Raw genomic sequence first — 24,566 nt, 5'->3', positions numbered from 1 at the left:
TCCTTTGATGCCTATTCAGAACTGTTTTGTTTAATGAGATAACTTCAGTGAATGTTCTCTATCACTTATTTAACAGCATACTTGTTTTCTGTGTTGTTCCTTTAAATCAGAAAGCAGTTTAATTGTTCGGTTTGGGTGGAGCTGTGAAATGGGGACGGGATGTACCCTTGGGTTGTGTTCCTTTCTGGGGCTGCTGGGATTTCAGCAAGGGATTGTTAGATCCAAATTCAGGCTTGTTTGGGTTTTAGTGAAGGGACATCTCCTTTGAATTTTCTTCCTTTCATATTTTTATGCAGTCAAATATACAAAGTGCAGCCCTGTTCTGCGAGATAGATGAAAAGCTGTGCAGGAGTCAGCTGCACCCCGGCTGCTCTCAGCTTTTGTTTGAAAAGGGGCTACATCCTGAAGTACCTCATTTTGTTAAATATTAGTGAGCCAATACAGTGAATTTGGATCTCTAAAGTTGACTGAAGATGCATTATCTGCCTCATGTGTTGTGACTGGTAAATAGCTGGTTCCTGTGGGAAGCACCTAAAAAGGTTGAGGGTCTTTGGTAGCACATAAATTCTTTAAACAAAGCTTGATCACAGCAAACTCTTAACATCAGTCTTCGAAGAAGGATAAAAGAGAAGGAAGAGATTCAGACAGTTTTTTCCTTTTGTAAACTGGCTGCTTTATAGGGGAAAAAATAGCTGGAAATAGCCTGTCTGGTCCCAAATGAAAGGTTGTGGATTAAGGCACTGCATTAGTGAAACAGCTGCACCAATGTGAAACAGAAAGTCCTCCAGCTTCAGCCATTATGGGTTTGTTTGGTTAGCTCTAATTTTGGAAGTCATTATAGCAAAGGTAAATGACTTGCACAGGAGACTACTGTCAACAAAAGACTCGATACATTTACTTTGGCAGGAGCCTTGAGGAGTCTCAGGCCTTTCAGTGCCTCCTTTATGCAGCTCCTGTCCTGCTCTCACTGTGTGCCTGTGTGCAGACAGTTCTCCCTGCCTCCCTCCCTCCCTGCCTCCCCTCCCACAAGTTCTTTCCCCCTGACAGGTCGGATTTAAGGGTGGCAGCACCTGCTGCTGCATTGTTAGTGTGCAGCTGTAGAATACCTTTATGTTCAGAGTAGCTGCCCCATGGCTTCTAAAGGTGCTGTCTTTTGCTCAAGTGAGAATCTGCTCCCTCCCAGTCTAGTACTGGAATACAATCTGTGTCAAAAATTTCACTTTTACTTGTGTCTCCTTATTGCTTGTTTCCTTATTTTATCATTTTATCCTTGTGTTTCCTTATTTTATCATTTAATAGCTTTACACTTAGAGATTCTAAGCCTGCTGATGCTTAGCAGAGTTTTCTAGCTATTTGATGAAGATTGAACTATGAGAATGATAATTCCCTTCCCAGGTCTGTGCCCATGTGGTTGAGTGAAGGCTCAGGGTGTCCATTCCACACTGACTTAGCCTTGTATAGGTGGGGAGGTAAATTCCTGATGATAGAAGGAGTGCCCAAGCAGAGCCTGCTCCTTCCTTTCACAGAGCTCCTTGGGAACATTTCCTGTGGGCCTGGCAGAGCTTTCCTTGCTCTGTAGAGCTGGGAGGGTGAAGGAGGGGGCAGAGTGAGAATCCTCTCCTTGTGCACTCAGTTTCTCTGTCCTGCACTCCCTGGGTGCTGGGTGACCCAGAATTCCCCTTTGCAATGCCCTCCATGGGTGACTTCTGACTGTTCTCCCTCCCCAGCTGTGGGGAAGTGCTTTCAGCCAGTGAATATTTATTCAGGCATACTTTGACTTCTAAAACTTATAGGGCAGACTACTGTTAATTATTTTATTTAAAATGCAAGATGATTATGCTGCCTCTCCAAATGACAAGAAGCCCATCCCTGCATGTCCTCACACACACTTTATGCCCATTGCTGCTGGTCATTCTGATAAATAACCAGTACCAAAGGAATTATAAGGTCGTTTTCTTGTGCTGCTGTAGAGGAGAGGATGATCTTTATCTCTAAAATTGTCCCCTTAGTGCTTATTAACTAGAAATACAGTAATTGAGAACCTGGTAGGAAAGGATTTTGTCTGATAGTAGCCCTGATCTTAAAATGGAGTATAACTACATAATAATTACACACCCAAGTGTTTGACTGGTATGACTGATATAAACTAGCCAACCATGGAGTGGCATGCTTGGAAAGAGGTTTTATTTCAGATTAATTTAATCTCATGCTGTATGTACACCATGGTTATGTTTTCAGGTCAGGCAATTGATTCTGAAGAAGATGATGTGGGTTTAGCTGCATGAACTCTTTTGAACTTCCTTCCACCTGCAGGGTCTTTGAATGTCAGGAGAAGCAGACAGCTTTGGTATTTTGCTCCAATGTATTTAAAAAGCCTGAAATGTTAATAGAAAAATCTCTTAAAGCGGAACATCCTGCACTCCAACTTATTGGGGGAAAATGCAAAAGATGCATCTCTTGGAAAGGCCAGGACAGTGTTTTGACTTTACAGTAAGTAACTAGTAAAATGCAGAAGAAATAAAATACAGATTTTTTTTTTTTTTCTGGGAGGAGGTGACTTGATGTCCTCATGTCCTTCTGTATAAAGCTTAATGATGAGGTTTGCTTACAAGCCCCAATATTGAATACAAACCCACTGTAAATGTAACAGTCTTGGCTGCACAGACTTGTTTTAAATTTCCAGTGTGAGGTTCAGCCTGGCATTTCAGGGGCAGAGATGTGTGGCTGTCAATAGAACAGAAACTTGGAGAAATGAGCAACTGTGAAGTTGTGAGTGCTGATCCCAAAATGCTCCATACACTGCATCCATCGGGAAGTGGGCAGAAGGAGAATGTAGCTTTTAAAAATTAGGAACCCACATAATTTACAGCAAAGATCTGATTGATGTCTAAAACTGAAAACCTGTGAATTTAATACCATAACCTTTTCATCAAAAATTAAGGTTGTATTATTGCATTTCTAGAAGTTTATGCTCATGGGAATTAGTGTATTCCTGATATTTTATGATATGCTATTCCTCTTGATTACTGTCTGTTGTGGAGGATGTTTTATGTCCTTTCTACATATCAGAACATGCCTCAGGTGTAACATTCTCAATAAAATTGGCTGTGAAAATAGTCTTGTTTTATTTTAAAGAGGAATTTTGCCAACTCTGCCCAGATTTGTTGAATTTAGTAAACACTCTAGGTAGGTACTAAAAGCCCTGGCATTGGCAGGGAGGTCTGTGGGAACTCCCACTGAGCTTTCTGCCTCTCCCCCCCAAACTTTTGGATAAATATGGAAGTGTGTACAGTCCCAGGAGCTCAGTCTCACTGCACCAGGTATGGGAGGCTGAGAGGAGGCTTTTGGGGTGTCCCTAAATTCTGGTACTTGAAAGAATCTAGATTTGTTCTTCTAAGCTCAGATAAAATTGGGTGTGTGTTATGGCAGGACCTGCCCCTGGGCTCCCTGTGACAGGGCAGGGAGGGTAGGGTTGTGTTCTTCCCTTCTTCATACTGCACATGCCAGAGAAGGCTCAGAAAGGGATTATTCAAGGCTGTGAGGAAATACAACTGCAGCTGGAGGAATTTGCTGTTTAGGCCAGTTTCTTTTTCAGAGTTTCTGTTGCTATAGCCACCTTATTCCTAGCAGAACTGCTGGAAAGGATGGAAATGGAAAGAAAAAATTAGCCAGTTCCTTCTGCATTCCTTGTGCAACAGGTGCAGTGTTCATTTGTGAGCACAGACTGAGCTGAATCTCCTTCCATGCCCAGAGAATGCCTGCAGGCAGCACCTTCCACAAGAACCTGGAATTTCTGCATTTCATATCTCCTGGAGGAATGCCAAGGAGAATTTAATTGCTTGTGGTGCAATCTTTCTCTGTGGCTAGATAGGATATTGAATGCTTTTGAACTCCTAAATTGCCATGGGATGGCCTGATCTGGCACAGTTGTGTTTAATCTGCAGCCAGATATTGAAAGATATTCCATCACACAGAGCTCTGTGATGCCCTTCTTTGTTTTATAGAGACAAGGCTTCACTGGAGGGGGAGGAAGGGAGCTCTTGCAATAACACACACGTTTGTTTTTCTGTTTAGTAAATTGACAGGTGTTTGGTTTGTCTTGTGTCTGCCCAGGAAACCACGTCCTGTCTCCTGGAGAGGCTGTTGGGAAAGGTCTGACAGCGGAGGCTGCGGAAGATCTGGGGCTCCCCGAAGGGATTGCAGTGGCAGCATCTCTCATTGATGCACATGCTGGAGGACTAGGTACTCACTCATGGATTCACTGCTCCTGGAGACAGGAATTGTTGAATTTATTTCAGAAAGCTGTTTTTGTCACAAACTGTTTTTATCCAGCCTTTTGCTCTGATGGTATTCTTAAAAACAACCCTAGATCATCACAATAACTACCAGCACTGCAAATCTGTTTCTAGAAAGAAGATATATCACTGCTGTATGTCTTTGCAAAAGATTTGAAAATTGCTTGTTAATTTCTGCTAGTTCCACTTTTGACTGGAACACCCTGGTGTTGGAATGCCAGCATGCTGAGAGTTTGCATCTTTTGTTGCCCAAAACTTTGGGGATAGGCAAGAGTAAAACACAAACAACCATTCTGAGGGAGAAGCCTCATGTTTGAGGCTTGTTCGTAGTTAGGATTCTTATTAGCTTTAGAAGTGATTCATGATTCAAAGCTTTAAGGTCTGGTGCTTTGACTCTTTCCTTTTCCAGCACGAAATTCTGATGTTCAGCCCTGGTTCATCTTTTCTGGAATACATTTGATGAGGCCAAACAAGTTCATTTTCTTACTATGCTGTTTGGTCTTGTCCAAATACTGTCAATAAGAGATTCAGTGTAACTTTCTCAGCAGGAAATTGAGGGTTTTTTTAGTTTGCTGGTTTAGAAAACAGTCTTACCTCAGGAAGTTTCAGTGCTATTGAAACAGTACTCTTTAATGGAAATCTATTGCTCATCAGAGGATTTTTTTACTAGATCTAACTGAAATATGATTAGGTGCTAAACTACCAGTTTTGTTTCAAATGTTTTGTGCTGTTTAAAACCTCATTTGTCCTTCTAGAAACTGTGGCCTGGAACTTTTTTAGTGTTTAAATCCCTATACTTTGCTTTTGGTGAGATTAGGCAATCATTGAGATTGCTTTTCTTGCTACCTGGAAAGGATTAGATGTAGATCTGTCTGCAAAAAGGAAGACTGAGCTTCAGTGTCATATTTGTAGGTGTGTTGTGACTGGCTTAAAAATATCTGTCAGTATCCTAATTGCATAAAAACGTGTTTAAAACTGTGTGCCTTGGCAATTCTGTGTTCTTGGAAAAGAACAGAGTAATAATCTGACCCGAAAGAATGAACTTACTGCAAAACTGGGTTGTCATGGAGCATGTTAAAGTGGCAGTGGAAGATCCTTGTTTAATTGGCATGGTTATTGATCCAGAGCACAAAAAGTTTGCCCATTTCTTCATATGCTGAAATCACTCAATTGAATTTTAAAAATAATAGAGAGCAACTGTCTGTTCCTTGATACAGACTTGTGAAAAGAAACTCTGATATTAGAAAGACTCAGCTACTGGCATCACACAGGAAAGGGCTGCAGTGGATAAAGACACTCTGCTAATCTGAATATGTTTTCCCAGATGGCACCACAAACACCAGCAGACTCCTGGAATGATTGCCAGGAGGAGAAAACCAACACACAGGTTGTTGTTAGGGAGAGGGGGGCATTACAGAGGCAAGATGGTGGGAGACCCTGCATGATAATCACACCATAGCTCAGTGCAGTCTGGGACAAGAGGAGCATTTACAGTGGAACTCACAATTCTTGAATCTGGGAAGGGCAATAAATGTTTTGGAAATGGTGTGGAAACTTAGTAGAAAGGACAGAAAAAATGAAAAGATTTGATACCAAAAATGACAGCAGGAACAAAAGGAGAGTCAAAGAGTGCAGATATCTATAAAGAAAACACCCTGCAGGCTAAGTCAGAATGATGTGATGGACATCTTGTTTGCAGTGTTAATAACTTTTGATGCAGCTCAGATCTGCTTTTGGCTGGATGTGAAGTGTGGTTTGGCTGAGCAGGTTCCTGAAGTTTATGAAGGCTTCAAAGCTTTGAGTACAATAAGGTAATAATTGTTTAGTGTGTAAGTTTGAGGAGGTCATGTGTGACTCCTGGGTCAGTCCATCTGATACCTCTTATGGAAAAGTGAGGATCTAAGAGCCAAGCAGTTATATCTTGCATTTTGACCTACTGTACTAATTTCAGAGAGTGTACAGATGAAACTGAGGATGACAGGCCAGGCTTGTGGGGCTGGCCTCATAAAAATGCTGTTTACATTGCACCTTTTCAAAAGGCATCAGCATTGTTTCAACAAAAGTAGATGATTTATGGTGCAGTGTCTAAAGTACCATGTCACTGTGGAAGAGATCCAGAAGTACACATTGCTAAGCACTGCTTGCCTTCCTAAAAAGCTCTCCTCTGTTCTGGGTGGTGCACAGACTTCTTGTTCTCAGCTTCTGCTTTTGAATCTACCTCAGATTGTGAAAAGTTCCACCTAAGCTATAGGAGAATGTGAGTTATAACTGCAGTTATATAACTTTTAGCCAACATTCCAGACATTTGCTGTCTGATTTTAATTAATCACAAATAGGAAGACTCTGACAATTCTAAACACTGGTGAAGCCACTGACTAAAATTCCAAAGAGAGCCATAATTCCAGTTTTGCAGAAGGCATATTTTCTTAGCAATTAAAAAGATCTTTTTAGTTTTATATTGTTTATGAAAATACATTTGTAGCATATGCTGACTATTTAGTTTAATAGATTTCTTCCCTCTCAAGTGTGAACAGTATTTTTAACTCAAGAAATTCTAATACAGCCTTGCTTAGTGCAGGAATTTGCCTTGTAGACAACCCTATCCAAAATTCCTAATATGCATTCATTATGGTGGAGCAGTGAAAAAGTAAAACATGAAGTAGAAGCCTTACTTTTAGCTTTTTGTTGTTTCTAAGTCTCTTTAGGAATTCACAGTTACAAGTCACTTTAGTTAAAGGGACACGAGGATAGATTTTTTAAGACTGTAAAATTGTAGCCCTTAATTTTCTGATGTTTTAGATAACTTCCAACCATGTTGATCCCAGTAAGACCAACCCAACAAGCTGATTTGATAACACAGCATTGCAGTGGTGATCTAAACAAGAGGGTTTTAATGAAATGTAGGATATGAACCAGCCCTAACACTTGGCATCTTTCACAACGTCCAGCAAATGTTTTCCTGATCCTTCTACAGGGAGATGAAGGGGATTTTTTTTATCAGTATTGACATACTGTTCTCTGAATTGAGTTTTGCAGATGAAAATGCACAGTCTGGTGACCAGCTTGCCAGCTGAAAAGCAATGTTTAAGAAAAGAAAAGTGCAATGTAAAAATGTTACTTGTTGGCTGCTGCATTTTGCTGAGTGCAGCACGAAGTGGTGCCAGGGAGAGGAGGAGGAGGAGGAGAGGGCAGATTGCCTCTGTAGCCTCCTCTGAAGTGACTCAAGCAGGATGGGATGTGTTCTGAGGCTCAGCTGTAGGTCTGCCTGGCATCTCCTGGGTGTATTTTCTGCTGCAGGCTGAGTGGTGCTGACTTGGTGCTCCTCAGAGCCAAGCTCAGTTCCTCAAAGGGGAGGAAAAATCTGCCTTTAGATGGTTCTGACATGGACAGAACAGCAGCAGCAGTGAAGACAACAAAGCTGGCAGCCTTCCAGTCTCCTGCCAAGTTACCCCTTTCTCCAACTCATCCCCTGACAAAACACATCATCCAGGATGTTCATAATAAACTGTGAACAAATAAACACATCTGCAGCCTGCCAGTACAGCGGGGCACTTTTATTCTGCCTGTCAGTGAGCTACCTAAGAGAATAAATGTCAGGTAAAATAACACTTTCTAGGTAAAATAACTCTTAAAAATCATGATGATAGACATGCATTTAGAAGAAATCATCTTGGGTCCTTATATTTGGAATAAATTCTTTATTCTGATGGATGAAATTATTTCCTTTGTTGGCTAAGTAGACTTTCTTAATTTGCAGCAGTGCTGTGAGATACTCAGCAATTATTTGAGTGCAGAAAAGGTCTGTTTGGTGCAGGGTGGCTTGTTCTTCTTTAACAGAGAATTTTAATTTTAATAGGAGTAATTGGAGCAGATGTGAAAGGACACAACCTTCCATGTGAGAACCAGCCCATTACATCCCGAGTCGCTATGATCTGTGGAACATCTTCGTGCCACATGGGGGTAGGTTCTATGTGTCATCCTAATTTGTGCAGAATTTACTAACTTATGTTTTTGAAAGGAAAATTGACCTTTGTCCTTCTCACCTCGTTCTTTTTTCCTTGATTTTTTTTCTGGTAACTTTATCTTTACCTTTGGATATTAATTATAAATTACCGTGCATTTGCTATTAAGCAAGAACTTTAATAGTAGTAGAAATCAATATTGAAAAATGACATGGAAAGTAAAAACCACGATGCCAGAGTGGCTTAAAGAGCAGCCTGAAATCTGAGCCAAAGCCTGAGCCTGAGTTATCTGTGACAAGCCTATCACTAATGTGTTACAGAAGAGGGTCTTTGGAGAAGGAGGGCCCATCTTAGTCACAGCCCTGCTCCCCCACCTCCTCCCTTAATCAATATAAATCCTTCTCCCTCTGAAAATTGCCATGGTATATAGAATTATGAGACATATCATGACTAAAAGAAAGAAAACCCCTCAATAAGCAGTTTTCACTTTGCTAATTTTTCTCAGTGAATTAATACAAAAGCTTTCTCTGAGATTGCAATTAAAATTTAGTGTCTGCTTTTGAAATTTATACTGTTTTAAAATGTATGAGTCTGAGAGCATTCCATTTAGATAAGTACCCTTTTCTGCCACATTTTTTATTTAAAACTCATTTTGGTCTTAAATTTAGAATGATTAGAACTTGGATTTTTCCAAAAGGAGCAAATGGCACTGGGAGTGCTGGAGGTGTTAGAGAGGAATGACATGCTTCATGGAGAAAGCTCCAGGAGAGAAAAAGAAAGGAGGCTGATAATAAAACATCAGGCTTAACAATAAGTTAAGTTGTCTCTGTAGTAACAGCATGAATCCATGGTGATCTTGAGCATGAAGAAAAGGTGATCTTGTCACGTGGATTGTTGTTCAGCAAAGCATTTTAGCACGTGATTGAATTTAAGGACATGAATAATCCCACTATTGTGAAACAGAGCATTCAGCTTAAATCCCCTGGACCAACTGGAATATATTTTGGTTCCTTCCTAAACAAAAGTTTCAAGCTTCAAACTCCATCACTCTTGGCTTGCTCTGTCTTTGAAAAATTCCACTGGTACCTGTCTGTCTGTCGTAGGGCAGGTGGGGCACCCTGGGGAAGGAGTCACCCTTCAAGCCCTGCCACTGCTTCCATTATTTCCTGTTTTTTAATGGAGGTTTCTGCCCCTTCAGTAGAAGCTGTTTGGGTGAACTCTTCCTAACCTGTTTCATTTAGCTGAGTTAGTTTAAATTGTTAAAATGAGTTAATAAAGACATAGTACTGGACTGCAGTGAGCTAGGAGCTCACAGGCAGCTTCCCCCAAAGGTCTAAGGGCAGTGTTGGGTAGCTGGCCCAGGGCCAGCTGGCTCTGGCTCATTCCTTTAGCACAACCAGCCCTGGAGGAGGAGGTGTGTGGTTTTTTATTAATGGTTGATATTTGTACATTGGTAAGTTCTAACATAAACCCAGTTCACAACAGCAGATTGTTTGACTTCCCAAACTCGAGCAGGGCACATCAATATTAACATTTTTTGTCTTCACTCTCCACAACCATGAGAGCTGTGGCTCCATTAAATATGCTAATGTAGCAAAAGGGATGTGATAAAATCCATGCTGATGCTCTGTCATCAAAGCAACCCCAAATTTGAACACAGACTGCACGAGGCAGAACCTTTTACGGCTTTTAATCACTTCAGTCCAAACTCAGGAATAGATACTTGTGCAGTTTTTGCTAGATTTAAGTAGATTTTTACTTAAATCTACCTACTCAGCATTTTATAATCATTTCCTTAGCTGCCTGCCTTCACCCATCTGCACAGGGAGGGGTATAATAATCTCTAGCCAGCAGACAATAAGTAAATTCTAAACTTCTCTGGATCTAATCTGTGAAAGGATTTTAGTTTTCTTTTCTTTTATCTATTACCTGAACAGGCTGCATGAAGTGAGCGTGGAGCACACAGAGCAGTTGTATTTGTGTTTTAATGAGACCTATATGCAGCTGCATTTGGCCAAAATTAGCTGTTCCTTTTTTTAATTAGGGCTATAAAATGAAAGTATATTATACTTGTGTTTTGATAGAAATATATATATTTTCTCTCTCCGTGTGCACCAAGGGACCCTGAGGGCTACAGAGATTAATCATCGAGTTTAATTTAATGCAGTGGGAGAGAGACCTGTGTGGTCAGGCGGGCATTAAAAAGTGCCTTTGATGTGCCTCAGGTGCACTGAGCCCCAGTGAGCCAGCAACAATAATACCTTTGTGAGATGATCAGAGACTAGAGAGGGAGAAAATGGCCTGTGTGGAAACTCAAGGCCGTCCTTTGTTGTGGTTCTGGCAAACGAAGGAGCCAACTGTCAGGAGAAATTCAGCAAACAGAAAGCAGGGGAAAGTACGGCTGGGTTTCTTTCAAGGGGCCGTAACAGGAAACTGTTCAAAATCATCTGCAATGCCTTTCTTTTCCACCCCTTCCTCCTCCTCTGCTCAGGGCAGGGGGACTGCTCCTGGTATCTGTGTGTTGGTACAGTAGTTCCATTCTGCAGACCAAGCACTCCATGAGTCACAGGACTTGAACACAGCATTTACTTTAAACTTTCAGAGAAACTGCTCCTCGACCCAGTTTTCATTACCTCCAGGACTCTAGAGATCTTAAACAAAAGACTTTGCTAATCATGCCTTTGATATTTTAGAAAGTACAAATGTGGAACCTAATTTTACTCATGGCTATAATAGCTTAATTTGTGGTGGAACGACCATTTTTAAGTGAGGATACGCTTTTGGAATTAACCACTGACAGTTTGGGGTAAACAGAAGCACACAAAGAATTTTGTGTTTCTGTTGAATAGCTCATGAAAGCAGCAAAATACTCGCTGTAATTAGGTTATTGACCCCAGCCCAGGTCTGAGCTCTTGGTTGCTGAAAGTCACTGCCACCTCAGGGCTCATCCATTATCCATGAGGAAAAAGAAGAGAAAAGATGGTTTTCTGAATATTTTTGGACAGTTATGCATTTTACATGATTATCTGCTGCCTCCTTTGCCCTAGCAAGAGACATGGGTAGAATTTGCATTTGGAATGGCAAATAAGCTGCTCTTTCACTTGTGAAGGATTGTCCCTTGTTTTGGGGCTGGGATTCATCCCTGCAGGTTTGGTCTCTGTGCTCAGGGGTATCCCTGACTTTCCTGGGTGGGCTGCCACTGCCATGGTGCTTTGCAGGCAGGGACTCTGGGCTCCAGCACCCACATTTGGCTTTGGAACTTTTAGGAGCCTTTCCCTGTGTAGCCATGGTGACTACACCAAATGTGTGAGTAGTTTTTCCTAGCAAAATCACAGCAGGTTTGAGGCACTGAAACAGGAGCTTGCCTGTTATTCCTAACTTGTAGTTTGCGTGGGTCTAACAGACATACCCTGACTTCTGGGAATAAGGTAGCTGGTTTCCCTAAAAGCCTGTCTTCCTGCCAGTGTCTTAGGGTTTTATGGGGTATTTTAAGGGTTTTAAAAAATCCTTTTTTTTTTTCCTGAAATCTTTATGAGATCAGGAGGTTTTCAGGCACACATTTCTATATTCCCCCATCCCAGTCCTGGAAAAAAGTGTGCTTTCACAGGGCAAAGTTGCACTATCATGAAAATATTTCTTGTTCTTACTCCAACACCTTTTGTGATTCCCAGCTGAAAAAAGTAGGCAGAGAAGCTTTCAATGGGAACATGGTCTGGCCTAATTTTAGCTTATTAATGGGGGAGTGTGAATTTGCTGGTATTTTGAGTCCCAAATGTACAAGGTTTGTGTTCCACACTATCTCCAGAGTCTCTGATATTTTTTTTTTCCTGTCTTCATTTAGTGATATGGCCTGTGTTCTTCTTCAGTCATTCCTTCTTTATCAGTTCTCTGTACTCAACACATCTCTTTGGGGATTGTCATGGAATCTCTTCAAGTTTAGATGCAACCTCTTCTTTTGCGTCTGTTTTTGTTACTTTTTTGTGACTTGGTAAAAGTACTTCTGTACTTTTGTTACTTCTGTTACTTCTCTTGGCATTGGGAACGGACTCACCTGGCTTGGTGCACAATTCTTTTTTCCCTGTGTGATAATGTTCACGTGGTTTGAACTGTATAATTTAGTAATTTTTTTCAATTGGAGTGGCACAAGAAATTTATCTTCTACTTTTTCAGATCTAATACATGATCTAAAACACAGAGCAACTACATGAACATAAAATGAGCAGATCATTTTGCTCAATGTTTACTATGGATTATTTCAGGAAGAATATCCCATATTCTCTCTCTCACTAAGCCTGACTAGGCTTTGAGTGCTTTCTGCTGAAGGAACTCCAGCCCAATTCTAAATTTGTTCATTTCATTCTCGTGATGACTGGCAAACACAATAGAGCTTCTTTGCTCCACAATATCCGCCCGAGCTGCCAGCTTTGTTCGCACAAACAGAGTGTTAAGCACGTTTCCACCCCCAGAGCATGCACAGTACGTGTCCTTTGCAGTACATCCTGGAGAGGAGACAGCAGAGACATGCTGGCTCAAAGTGTTCTCGGAGCCTGATCTCTAATCTCAGTGGGAGCCAGACCAGCAAGTGGATTCCGTGTATTTTGGCTCTGACACCAGAGTCTCCTCTTCAGAACATGCCACGTTGTTAAAGCAGCAGCCTTCGGACTGATCGCAGCGCAGGGGCTCCTCAGGGCAGGGCTCGCAGGGCTGAGCAGGCTGGCGCTGCTTTGGCAGCTCAGTGCGATCCGGCGGGGCCGTGCCCGCGGAGCTGCGCTGGAGCCCCGCTCGCTCCCTCCGTGCGCCGCTCCGGCATCCCCGCCTCGGAACGTGCGCTCTCCTGGGGGACAGGGCACAGCCCAGGGCAGCACAGCCCTGCCAGCTGGCTGCCACCCAGCCGGCAGCAGCGACAGCGATTTGTCCTTCTGCTGACCAGGGGAAAGGCGCTGCCTTTGGGAGGGTCAGGCGAACGGGAGAAGGTGCAGGAATGCAGGAGGGAAAAAATAAAACCAAAAGCAAACCTGGTGAGGTTGGGGCAGCCTGGGCAAGTTTGGGAGATGATCTCTGTGGGCTTTATGGAATTGATAAGCACCTGCCGTCTTGCTTTTTAAATATTCCTCTCCCCTATAAAGCCTGTTGTGCATGTGAGCCACAGAGTCTTTGGGGTGGGAGAAAGAACTGAGTGTCACAGGAGCCTCTCCGTCCTTCTGTCCTCATTCGGCACAGTTCTGCTGCCTTCTATATTGCATTTGGCAGCAGTCACAGTGCTGACTTCCCAGCTAATGAAGATGTTTTACATTTAGGGAAGGCTGCATGAAATGAAAACCACATTTACTTCACGACTGTTGTTGCAGGTTGCCCGTCCTTGGTGTACACAGATTTAGGCTCATGTAGAAAAAGGTCACAGAGCCTCTTTAGGTGCCTTTTCAGCCAATGGCCTTAAAAGGGTTATAAATGCATAAAATTGCCACCTTTTTTTACTTGTGCCTCAAAGAACTCCTCCACACCCTTTTTAATGAAACTCTCTTGTTCCCTGTTCCAGCATCCTCAGTTTCAAAAAGAAACAAACACAACTGTAATATCCCCTTTGCTGGCATTAATTTGCTGTTGTATGCTTTGCTTGCTTTGTTTTGTTTTTAAAAAGCAAGAAGTAAAATATTTCTGCTAGCAGGGCATACAAAAGATTTTTGCTTTTCTGACCTCCCTATTATATTAATAAAAGCTAGGAAGACTTCAGTAGTGGGGGGAGATCATGTGCAGGCAGCCTCCAAAACCCAAAGCACTTACTTGCAGAACTAGTAAACCACAAAGCTTAAGATCTTGAAATGTAAATAGGAAGTTGGAGAGTTTACTTTAGAGCCAGCAGTGGTGAGTCTGTACAATGTTTATTTCTGCTTGCCTCCCAGCCTTTCCTAAAGCTTGGCAGAGATGAAAGAGAGGCTTTCTCAGTGAGTTATTAAAAGTTTTGTTATGAGCAAGATTCCTTTGTTCCTGGCCTGGCATAATTCAAAGCTCAGGTATGCCTTGGTGATGGGGAGAATGGGACATTCCTATTTAGCCTATGCCAGTCCAGAGACATCAAAGTTTTGCACCCCAGTGCCTTGCTGGTAATCAACCTGTGCAGGGGAACGTATCTGAAAGCAATTTAGTCTCTATTGTACATAAAGTAGATAATGCTCAGCAATATTCCCACAAAACTGTACATTCAACTCTCCTTGCCTTTTGTGAACAGATCAGTTGAGTTCAAAGACTCAAATAATAGATGTGGACAGAGAAGGCTTTGATAAATGCTCTGCTTGGAGAACCATGAAGGCTCAAGAGGCAACTCACTGGCATCAGTGGAATCTTTGAAGATTCCAACACACGCAGTGCTTTCCATGCTGAGCTTCACTGCAAGCTGCCCTGTCTGACAGAGGATCAGGGTGTTGGATTTGGGCTACTGAGCCTTCAGAGTACTTGCCCAGAGAAGCTGTGGCTGCCCCATCCCTGGAAATGCCCAAGGCCAGGTTGGACAGGGCTGGGATAATGGAATGTGTCCCTGCCCATGGCAGGGGTGGGACTGGGTGGGCTTTAAAATCCTTTCCAACCCAAACCATTCTATGATTCCATGATTCTTTCTGCAGTGTCTGTGTGTTGGGCTTTCCAGGTCTGACTGCTTATAGGACTCCTCTCTGTTCTTCACTCCTTTCCCCATGTTTTGCCTTAGGAAGAGTAAGCAAGAGAGACTGAGCTTCCATTCTTATGTTGACACTACAAAGATTTAGCTGGTCTGGTGCTGGAAATATTGGGTTCCCTTGTCTGGGTCCCTCTGCTTAAAGCAGTGTGGGATTGAAGGTTACCTGTTATTAGATCAAGCCCTCACTCCACCTTGGACCTTCATTTCTTAACTGTAACAGCTGTATATTTTAATAGGATATGGGGGATTTTGCTTCTTCTGTTGTAGGAAGGAGGTTGTATTCTGTACCCTGTGATTCTGGGAAAGTTAAATGTTTGTCTTCCTTCACTGATGTTCACAGGACAGCATCACTCCATCGTGGGGGACAGGAAAAAGCAACTTACTTTGATTTGTTGTTTAAGTAGCAATATTCTAATTTGTGTCCATCAGCAGCAGCAGCCTTTCATTGTAACAGAAGAATTTTGCTTTTCTTTTCCTATATTCTTCAAGGTGATGCAATCAGATCTGACAGGTGCAACACTCCCATCAAGGCTGCAGGGTAACCAAATCTGATCACTCCTCTCTAGACCCAGAAGGATGGATTGGCCTGAAGCCCAAAGTCTTGAGCAACCCCAAGTGTCTTCCTGGAGTGCTCTGCTCCAAGGAGAGCTGCATAGGGGATATTTCTCAGATCACAAGCATACAAAAGTATAATGAATGACTTTTCCAGATCCCTTGTCTCTCTTGTTTTTGTGAGTAGGCATGAACTTACTGAACAGCCTGCTTGCTCTGTGATTCTAGATCTCAGGGCAGGGAGAACAAAAAGGACTCAATTTTCTGCATTTTTTCTTCCAATAACTGTAGAAGCATAACTGAAATATAAACTAAATGAGATATGATAAGGGATATTCTTGGTCATCTCCTAGATTTTTTCTCTGGGCCATGGAACAATGAAATGGAATTTTCGAGGGAATACAATAATTGTATGAAAACTTAACAGTTTCCTGTTAGTTTTAAAATTTGGAAATTAGCCTTATTTACAGTGAGGGTTGTGAAAGTTTGGGGTCAAATCCCATGTTTTGTTTAGTGAGCTGGTTTGCTCTGTGATTCTGTCAGATTATTGCCTTTCCTTGGTTCCCTCACTTGCACTATGAGCACAAAGTGAAGCTGTGCAGACAAAGATCTCTCCAGTGCAAGGTGTGATATGGAGTGCTGAGTATCAAGGGCTCCACAGCCAAGGGGCTATAGATGCAGTGCTGTTTATTCTTCTTAACAGCAACAGTTCCCCCAGTCAGGCAAATTCCATCAGTCTTTGGGCAGTAGGTCTCTCCTTCTGGCTTTCCCCCTCCATTTCCAATTCTCTTCATCATCTCATTAGTCAGTAAGTTCTTCATGTAAATTCCTTGTTGCTGTTCCAGCTGTGAATGGGGCAATATCTTGGATGGGGCAAGCTCTTTTAGGGAGAAAGTAAATCTCTTGTCATGTAATCCCTCTGGGAGCAAAGTGGGGAGAAGCATTAGCTGCTGCTTTTCTCCCAGTGTCAGCTGGGAATCACAGTTTATGCTGAGTTCATTGTTTATAGCTGTGGGTGAAGGCCTGAGGTCCTCTCTCACTGTTTACTCTGTCCCTGGGAGTTTGTCTCAGTAAGTAAGGGCTGAATAAACACTGGGTAAGATCCTCAGGATTTACCCATTTAGTTATTCAAATGTTTAAAAATATGTTTTAAATACTGTGTGAATGCATATCCCATATAATGTGAATCTGCTTCCAGCTCCAGGGGTACTGCAGAGGATTTGTTGAACTGCAGCCATGATACTGTTGTTGGTTGTGGCCTTCACTGATGTAGAAGGAACACTTAGATAATGGAGGAAAAGGAAAATCTCTAAAATGAACTATATCATGCAAAAAATAAATAAGAAAGCCCTTGAGGTGTGTGGGAAGGGCATCCAGCCACAGTGACAAGGACTGGGTCTGCCTGGGAATCCTCAGAGCTTGGCTGGGGGTCCTGGAGGGCTTTTCTCAAGTGCCATGTAGGGGTAGAGTTTGTTTTGCTACTTGTGGCATAGCTGTTCCATGTGTACAATTCCCAACCTTTCAGTTTGGGATGACGTCTCAGTAGTCTCCTAAAATATGATTCTGCTGCAAGTAATATGTGAGACATGTTTGTTTAGAAACCAGATTGGAGACTGAAGGGCTATGAACTAAAGGAATAATTCTGAGACTTAAAAAACTCCAGTGTTCTTGTAAGACTTGCACTGGTCTGTAACTTGTTATTATAGTAAATTTATTTTCTACTGCACAAATGGAGTTTTTCTTCATGAAAACTGGGGGTTGTTTGCAGTATCAGTCACTTCTAAGACTTGGTATCTTGTGTTGGTTGAAGGTAAGAAGAGAAATTTGCTTGAACTTCATCTCACTGGAGGCTGGGAGGATATTTTTGTGTAAATTATTGTATATTTGCTGTATTTCTATAATCTTCCCTAAGACACCTGTTACTGCCCACTGTTAACAATAGGTTAGAAGGGACTATATGGCTTTTGGGGTTTGATTTTATTGTTTTAAACACAAGAAGAGTTAGTTCATACTGTGATGAGCTTTAAGGGATTCAACTTTCCATAGCAGCAAACTGTAGTGTTATCAAGTGGAAAGTTAAAATGGCTGTGCTAGAAGATTTATAATCTTCCCACAAACTGGCATTTTGTGACAGTGAATATCTATCACTGGAGGAGAAGTAAAAATAAATGGCTGGAATAAATGGTTGTAGCTCATTTGAGGCCCTGGATCCCCAGTGAACTATTGTTTTGAGAGGCAAAGAAGTAACTGCAGTGAGTCATGGAGCAGCACTGCTGCAGAAGGGTCCAGAACAGCATTTCAGCAAGGACACAAGCAGAAGCCATGGGGTAACCAGACAACCTTTCAGCCCATTTATCAAAGCACTTGCAGTTCCCATTTCAAGGAAGGCGACACAGTAAATATGAGCAAAAAAAAAAGGTTAATGTGTATATCTGTATCCTGACATTTCACTAAATAAAACAATAAAATAAATCAATGCAGAACTGTTAGTGCTTAAGTGCTTAGCAAAAAGCATCTGAATCCATCACAAATGGGGGCGCTTTTTTTTTTCTGTTTTAGACTTTGAAAACAATTTAGCAGATTAAAGGTCTTTTTTTACCAATTTCTGAAGGAAACCTTGACCTTTGGGAATACAAAGAAAAGGATCATAGGCTACTGTGTGTCCATCGTGTACTTTCCCAAGCTGAAACATAAATAAGCTTAGTGTTAATGGATACTGATAAAAAGCAGAAGTAAGTGGATGTGAACATTTAAGCTTGGAACAATCAAAATTCATCTAATTTAAAGGGTTTGCTGCAAAGCTGAGCATTCAGTCAAGGTCCCTGACAAGACTTTTGAAGTTCTTGCATCTCTGATTTAGGCAGAAGGAAATGGTGGATGTTGACTGAGTCTGGAATGATTACCCCTGCATTCAATCCCATTTAACTTCTTCCAGAGCTCGTCCCAGGCTTAATTCTAGGTTTGCTTCCTGGAATAAATAGGATTTTAACCTCACACACAAGGAGCACAAACTTTACAGGGGTGCAGACTTTCTGTGCAGGACACCAACATTGTTTTTCTCTGTGTCCAGGGACAGTTGCAGAGGCAGATACTGTACTTAGACTTGTCTGTTCTCCTGAAGACCCCTCTCATCAGTGACTCTGAGTGACCTGATAATCTGGCACTGCTCCCCAGACCCTCCTGGGCTCTCCTTGTGCTTATGCAGAACTTGTTTGATCCCCCTGCTCCAGCTCATCTCTGGGAGTGGTTCCCTATTCTTGAATCCAGTCTCTCAACCATCTCACAGTGCCTGGTGAAACTCTTTATTCTACACAGCAAACAGCATCATTACTCTAAAAGAAAACATGCACACTGGGGCCTCTGAGCCCTTTTAGGGTAGGACAATTTTAGACAATCATTTGTTGGATCCCAGACTGATCCAGGACCTGCCTCTTTCTGACAGGAGTCTCAGGATCCAGCTTCCCAGAATGGCAGAGCTCCCTAAGCCCAAGCTGCTGCTCCCTTCCATCACCTGTGGAGCTCCTGACCCTGATTCACATATAGGGCTCAGAGTTTTTTGATGCTTCCTGGGTAAAAGCTGAAAGTCTGCTGCTCTCAGTGCCTGGGGAAAGTCATGGTTAGGCAGAAGATCTCATAGAAGGTTGAGAACTTTGTGTCTATTCCATAGCATTGATTTTTATATTTCCATTCTCTAATTGTTTCTCTCAAAACAATTACAGGTTGTCTGCTGGGGTGGTTCATTAGTGCTCCTGAGAGAGCTGTAATTAAGCCATGCTCCTCTTCTAGCTTGTGCTTTAAGTGGCCAACTTCCAAATGCTCACATCCCATTACAGCTCCCATCTTCTGCAAACAGCAGGTAAAATTCAGCAAAGAACTGGAACAGTTATTGAGGAACACATTCAGACATGGCCCTCTCAGCTTCTCTTTTATTAATATCTCTCCATTTTTACTTAGATAATAGTGAGGCAAACAAAATGAAGAGCATTTTCTACTTCCAGTATAATTTTCTCCTTTTTTTTCCTGTTTTTTTATTCTGCTTTTGAATGTAGAGGTTTGAGTGCAGAAAGAGAAAGTCAAAAGTTTACAGTAGGGGAGGTAGGTACTAGTATTGCTCTCTATTTTCCCCTGGGGAAAAAGGCAGGATTTTATAATGTGAAAAGTATTGTTCTACTTAAAACAAATATCAGTTGTCCAGCTTGGCTGGTTAATGTTTAAAGGTGATATCATTGCCAGCTTCTTTCATAAGACTGGTAGTAAAAAAAAAAAAAAAAAAAGGCAAAATTAAGATTTTAAAAATCCTTTTGTGCAATGGTGAAATAAGAGTAGGGGCAGATGAAGAAATGAACTGAGTAATCTATAGTGTGTATTTGTACCATGTCAGCAACTCCCAGCAGCACTCCTGGCCCTGGTTTCCTGTGCAATGTGCCAGGTCCCTGGGATCTGTCACACCATACACCACAGAGGGATGATGAGTAGAGGTGGTTTTGCTGGGCAACTGACCTCCAAGTTTTGCCCATAATAATTTATTCATGTGGCTGTACCCTAAGACATTCTAATACCAAACATACCTTGGGCTGAAAATTGATGCAGCCTGTTGGAAAAAATACCCACAGCCAGCTCAGATGAAAAGCTGGACCTGGCTGCTGCCTGAAAATGGGGCCTCAGGAGGTGCAGGGGGTCACAGCAGTGAGTTAGTTCAGCCCCAGAGCATCCACTGTCAGAAGCTTTTCTCAGAAATGCAGCTTCAAACTGGTTTTGATGGCAGATATCCAGAAAAGCTGTCATACAAGTGCAGTCTCTGACCTCTTTATTCCCTGCCTGATCTGTTGCATTTCTAAAATACAGTAGATTAAAACAGGGGTAGTTTTTTGATAAATATGATTTTTTTTGTTGTCAGTTTTAAACAACATTTTAATTGATGAGCTCTAACTCTTTTAAGAGCTAGTATCTTCCTTGTCTTTTCCTTCTCTAGATGAATTTCTCTTAATACCAGTAAATATAAACAACTTCTGCTGGTCTAGATTAATTCCTCTTTATACCAATAAGTATAAACTCAGTAAAAATTGAGTAACTAGCATTATCTTGAGTTAATCTATTCTTTTATTAAAAATCATAAGTTTTATTTTTTTCCAAATACCTTTCCTTATTTAGCCTTAAAAAAAAAATCTAACTGTGCAAATGTTTAATAAACTCTGTGAAGTTTTACTCAAATTGATTCTTGTTAGATATAGAGCTGGGTTGTGCAGTATATAGTCCCAGTGTATAACTCACCTGAAATATTTTCAGAGATGAAGCAATCAAGTTGCCCTTGGAGTGTGGTTTCTTTATTGCACATTAATCACATACCTGGTTTGGCCTCTAGTTTGTAGACCAGTTAATGTTTTATGGAGAATTTAGAAAATTAGAAATAGTTCTGCATGTGTGTCATTCACATTTTGCTGCCCTTCTCACACAGTTTACTACTTGGAGTAAGAGGTAGCAGTAGTCCCCAAGAATCCATTTGTGTCCCCCAGTTTTAGATTGTACTGAGTTTTGTCTGGGAGGTAATTACTTCAGGGATTGAATTTTCCAGGTCTCTGTGGCATAGCCTTGGCAATAAGTGATGAGGTGCATGTTCAGTGAGGCATTCATGGAAGTGTTTTGTATCCCCTAAACCAGAATGCTTCAGCTGCCTGTAAACAGGTTACCTAAACCATCTGTGGGTGGGTGAGCTCAGGCAGAGCCCCAAAGTCCTCGTCCTCCCTCTGTTGTTGTTGTCACTTGTGTGACTTCCATCCTTCCAGTGGGATAAAGTGAGCTCTGTGCAAGAATTTTTGTGGTCTCGTCTTAATATCATGGCAGAGTAAATCTGTCACTGAGGATGGCTCAGGGGATGCCAGCCTGTCACGTGGGGCAGAGCTGGTGACTTGCCCACCACGAGCTATGCAGCTGCATAGCAAACCCATGATGGCCAGGGGACCTGAGCTTAAAATATAAGCAAATAAATTGCTGGCAGTGTATGACCTGTAGGAATTGGAATATTAATAAATTTTAATTTCCTTTGTGTCCTGAAACATTTCTTGTGTTCCCAAACCTTATTTTCTTAAATATATCTTACATCAGGCTGAAGCTAGAATATTGTTTTGTGTTTTGTATGTCATTACTGCTACTAATAGACATATTTTAAGAAGTTGACTTGGTTCACCATACATTTAACTTAGAAAATAGCCTCCAGAGCTATGGGGAAGCTTAGTTTTAAATCCATTTAAAGCTTGAGAAATAGTGCCAGGATGGCAATTTTAGAGTCGGCATCAGTTCACTGAAAACACAATTTCATGCCCCAGCTCTGCCCAGTTTATCTATGTGTATTTATATATCTATATGCCACCAGCAAGTGCTGTTATTAAATCACACATTCAGTAGCTACTGTGACCTAAGTTTGAACCAGAAACCTAGAAATGAAACATTCTTGGGTTTCCCTTTGAGTTCTTTCCTTTTTTTTTATGAATCTCTTTCATTCTTTGTCAGAGAGTTGGGGTCGAGTAGCTCTATAAGATCCATCTGTCAGCAGAAGCAAAATGATACAGTTTTCTTAATGCAGGATTTTATGCATCCATGCAAAGCCTCTGAATTGAATGACTGTCAGTATTCTGAATCCACAGGCAGTCAGAAACTTTGGAAGTTAAAAGTCAGCAAAAAAGTTAATGAAAGTATTTGACTTGTCAGTGATCAAAGTCCAGAACTGTAAAGAGCATTTATTAGTTGGTGACTGATATGGTGCTTTTCCTTGTTTCTTTCTCTGCTCTCTCCATTAATATCTTAGATCTTTTCTTCATACCTGTCTTAGCCTAACAAAAGCAGCTGTTATTCTGAATTTCTGGCTATAGAAGCTGATAAGTGAGGTGATTTTCAAACAAATTTTCTGATCTAGCTACTCCTTAGCAAGTAATTAACTTAAAAAGTTTTGACTCTAATGTGACTGAACTCTGAAAGTAGAATAAAGGATTAAACTTGCTTTCATGGAAGTGAGTGTAAGTCAAGAATAGTCCCACAGAATGTTTTTCCTCTCTCTATGGCAGATTGGAAGTAAATAGAGATGCTGATAGCAATAGCAGAATGCTGCCACGTATCAGAAGCTCAGTATTAAAAAGCAGAAATTAAAATGGCTGAAGATGGATATAGTAATATACCTTGTTAATATAAAGATTTGCTTTTCAGGTAATAGCCAAATTCTCCAAATCCTCTGTCAGTTCTATTGAAGGAGTTTGTGTGAGCCTACACCAGGAACAGATGGTGTCAACTAGGGAAGAAAATTGCTGAAATTCATACTTCACAGAACTGCTCTCTCCAGCGTGGTGTGTTTTATTTTATCTTGTCTCTGATTGCCCTAACATTTACATAAAGCTGAGGAGGAAGCACAAGCATGTGCCTGATCATCATGGCTGGTCCAGGAAAACAGAGCTAAGTGAAACAAATCTCACAGTGCCACTTGCTCATTTGATGGCATGGCTGGGTGCCCAGGTGAGGCTTCTCTGTGAAGGTCTCTGTTCTGTCTGTCCTTGAAGCTGAAGTTCAGCTCTCAGACAGTCCTGAGAGCTGAACTTTGGTTAAAGACTCCTCTGATTCACTCACATGAGCTGTGAATTAGCCTCTCCTGCTTTTTTTTTTCCAGGTAGACTTTCATAACAGAAATGGATTTTTTTGCCTGCCTTTTTTATAAAGGGAGAGGCGAGTGGGAAAGACTAATCTAAATTAAATACATTACAGATCTCATATTAATGCCATTTAAGCAGGTCCTTTCTTAATTTACCTTAGTTCTATATAGCCTTTTATATTTTAAAAACATTTTTCATTTCTGTGGGCTGCCAGATGTGCTGCTGATACCTTCTGATCTTAGGTAGTTTGACACTGATTTTCCCAGCGCACGCCAGGGTTCAAGTCTGGCCTGTAACTCATCCAAATGATCTATTCATAACAAAAAGTGCCTTCTGGCACTTGCACCACAGCTGAATATTGTTAAACTGAATTCATCCTTTCATTTGTTTCTGATTGCTCTATAATGTTTACATATCTTACATATTAGTATGATCTTTTATAAAGCACACGCCGAGGTTAAACCCGCCCAGAGAGAACTTTATTTCCCTTCTTCCCCCTTTCAGAAGGTGTGGAACTCTATTTTTTTTTTTTTTTTCCCTGTCAAATGAGCAGAAATCTTGGAACTGCTTAGTGCTTGTTTCATCCAAAACGATGGGGCTGAGCAAGCAGGAATGTGTATGGTGGGGAGGCAGGGAAAGGTGACATTTCCTTGCACAAAAGGATTGTCCCCCATCCCCAGACAGAGTAAGTGTGAGGTGGAATTGCCTGTCTGGGTGTAATCCTTGTCTGAGCTGGCATCATCACCCATGAGGGCAGCAGTCTCTGTGTGAACACGTTCAGCTGAAATATTTATAGATGCAGCTTATGACTCAAAGTCTGAACAGGTTCAGATTCCTCTCGTCTTCTGTCTTCAAATTCCTGCTGCATTAATTGTGCAGAGATCACTCTCACCTCTAGCAGAGGATATCCTGTGTTTCAGTTTCACTCTATATAAAAGATAATAACTGTTACTATGTCTCACAGTGGGAGTGTGTCACAGGAGGAATTTCAGTTCAATGGAAGGCAGAAAATCTTGGGCTCCCTTTGAATTTGTATTTTAACTTCCAGAGAAGGATGACATCTCTTATTTGCTTTAAAAATAAAAATCAATTGCCCATAAATCTGAAACACATGTTGTTTTTCTACTAAAAAGATTAAGGATTTTCTTAAGCTCATTAAAGGAAAAAAAAAATAATGACATTGATCCTCCTATATCACCATAAGAATGTCTGAAGGCAATTGAGAGCTGTAAAAGAGACATGGTGTTATTGTAACCAAAATAGCCCTGAATCTGGCAAATTGTGCTTTTCTTTTCTTCTGGGTTCTGCAGCAAACTTTGCACTATTTCTCCAACCTTATGCCTCTGTCTAGTCATGTGTTTTAGTGGGATTGAGTGGGATGTATACTCAAACAGAATTAAGACCTTTTATTATGAAAATACAAATGCCAGCTGCTGCGTGGCTTGAAAGATTT

At 41.4% G+C, this 24,566-nt stretch overlaps 1 protein-coding gene across 1 annotated transcript in view; it reads left to right on the top strand.

Moving 5' to 3' along the window:
- FGGY (FGGY carbohydrate kinase domain containing) overlaps positions 1 to 24,566 on the top strand; it is a 121,391-nt gene that overhangs the window by 50,709 nt on the left and 46,116 nt on the right. The window contains exons 7-8 of the mRNA XM_050977667.1: positions 4,114 to 4,242; positions 8,152 to 8,255. Of these exons, the coding sequence (XP_050833624.1) occupies positions 4,114 to 4,242; positions 8,152 to 8,255 (233 nt within the window). The remainder of the gene's footprint in view (positions 1 to 4,113; positions 4,243 to 8,151; positions 8,256 to 24,566) is intronic.

This window comes from Serinus canaria, chromosome 8 (genome assembly GCF_022539315.1).
Source record: "Serinus canaria isolate serCan28SL12 chromosome 8, serCan2020, whole genome shotgun sequence".
Taxonomy (NCBI): domain Eukaryota; kingdom Metazoa; phylum Chordata; class Aves; order Passeriformes; family Fringillidae; genus Serinus; species Serinus canaria.
The sequence above is the reverse complement of the archived record's forward strand: the minus strand, read 5'-3'. Positions and strand labels throughout refer to the sequence as shown.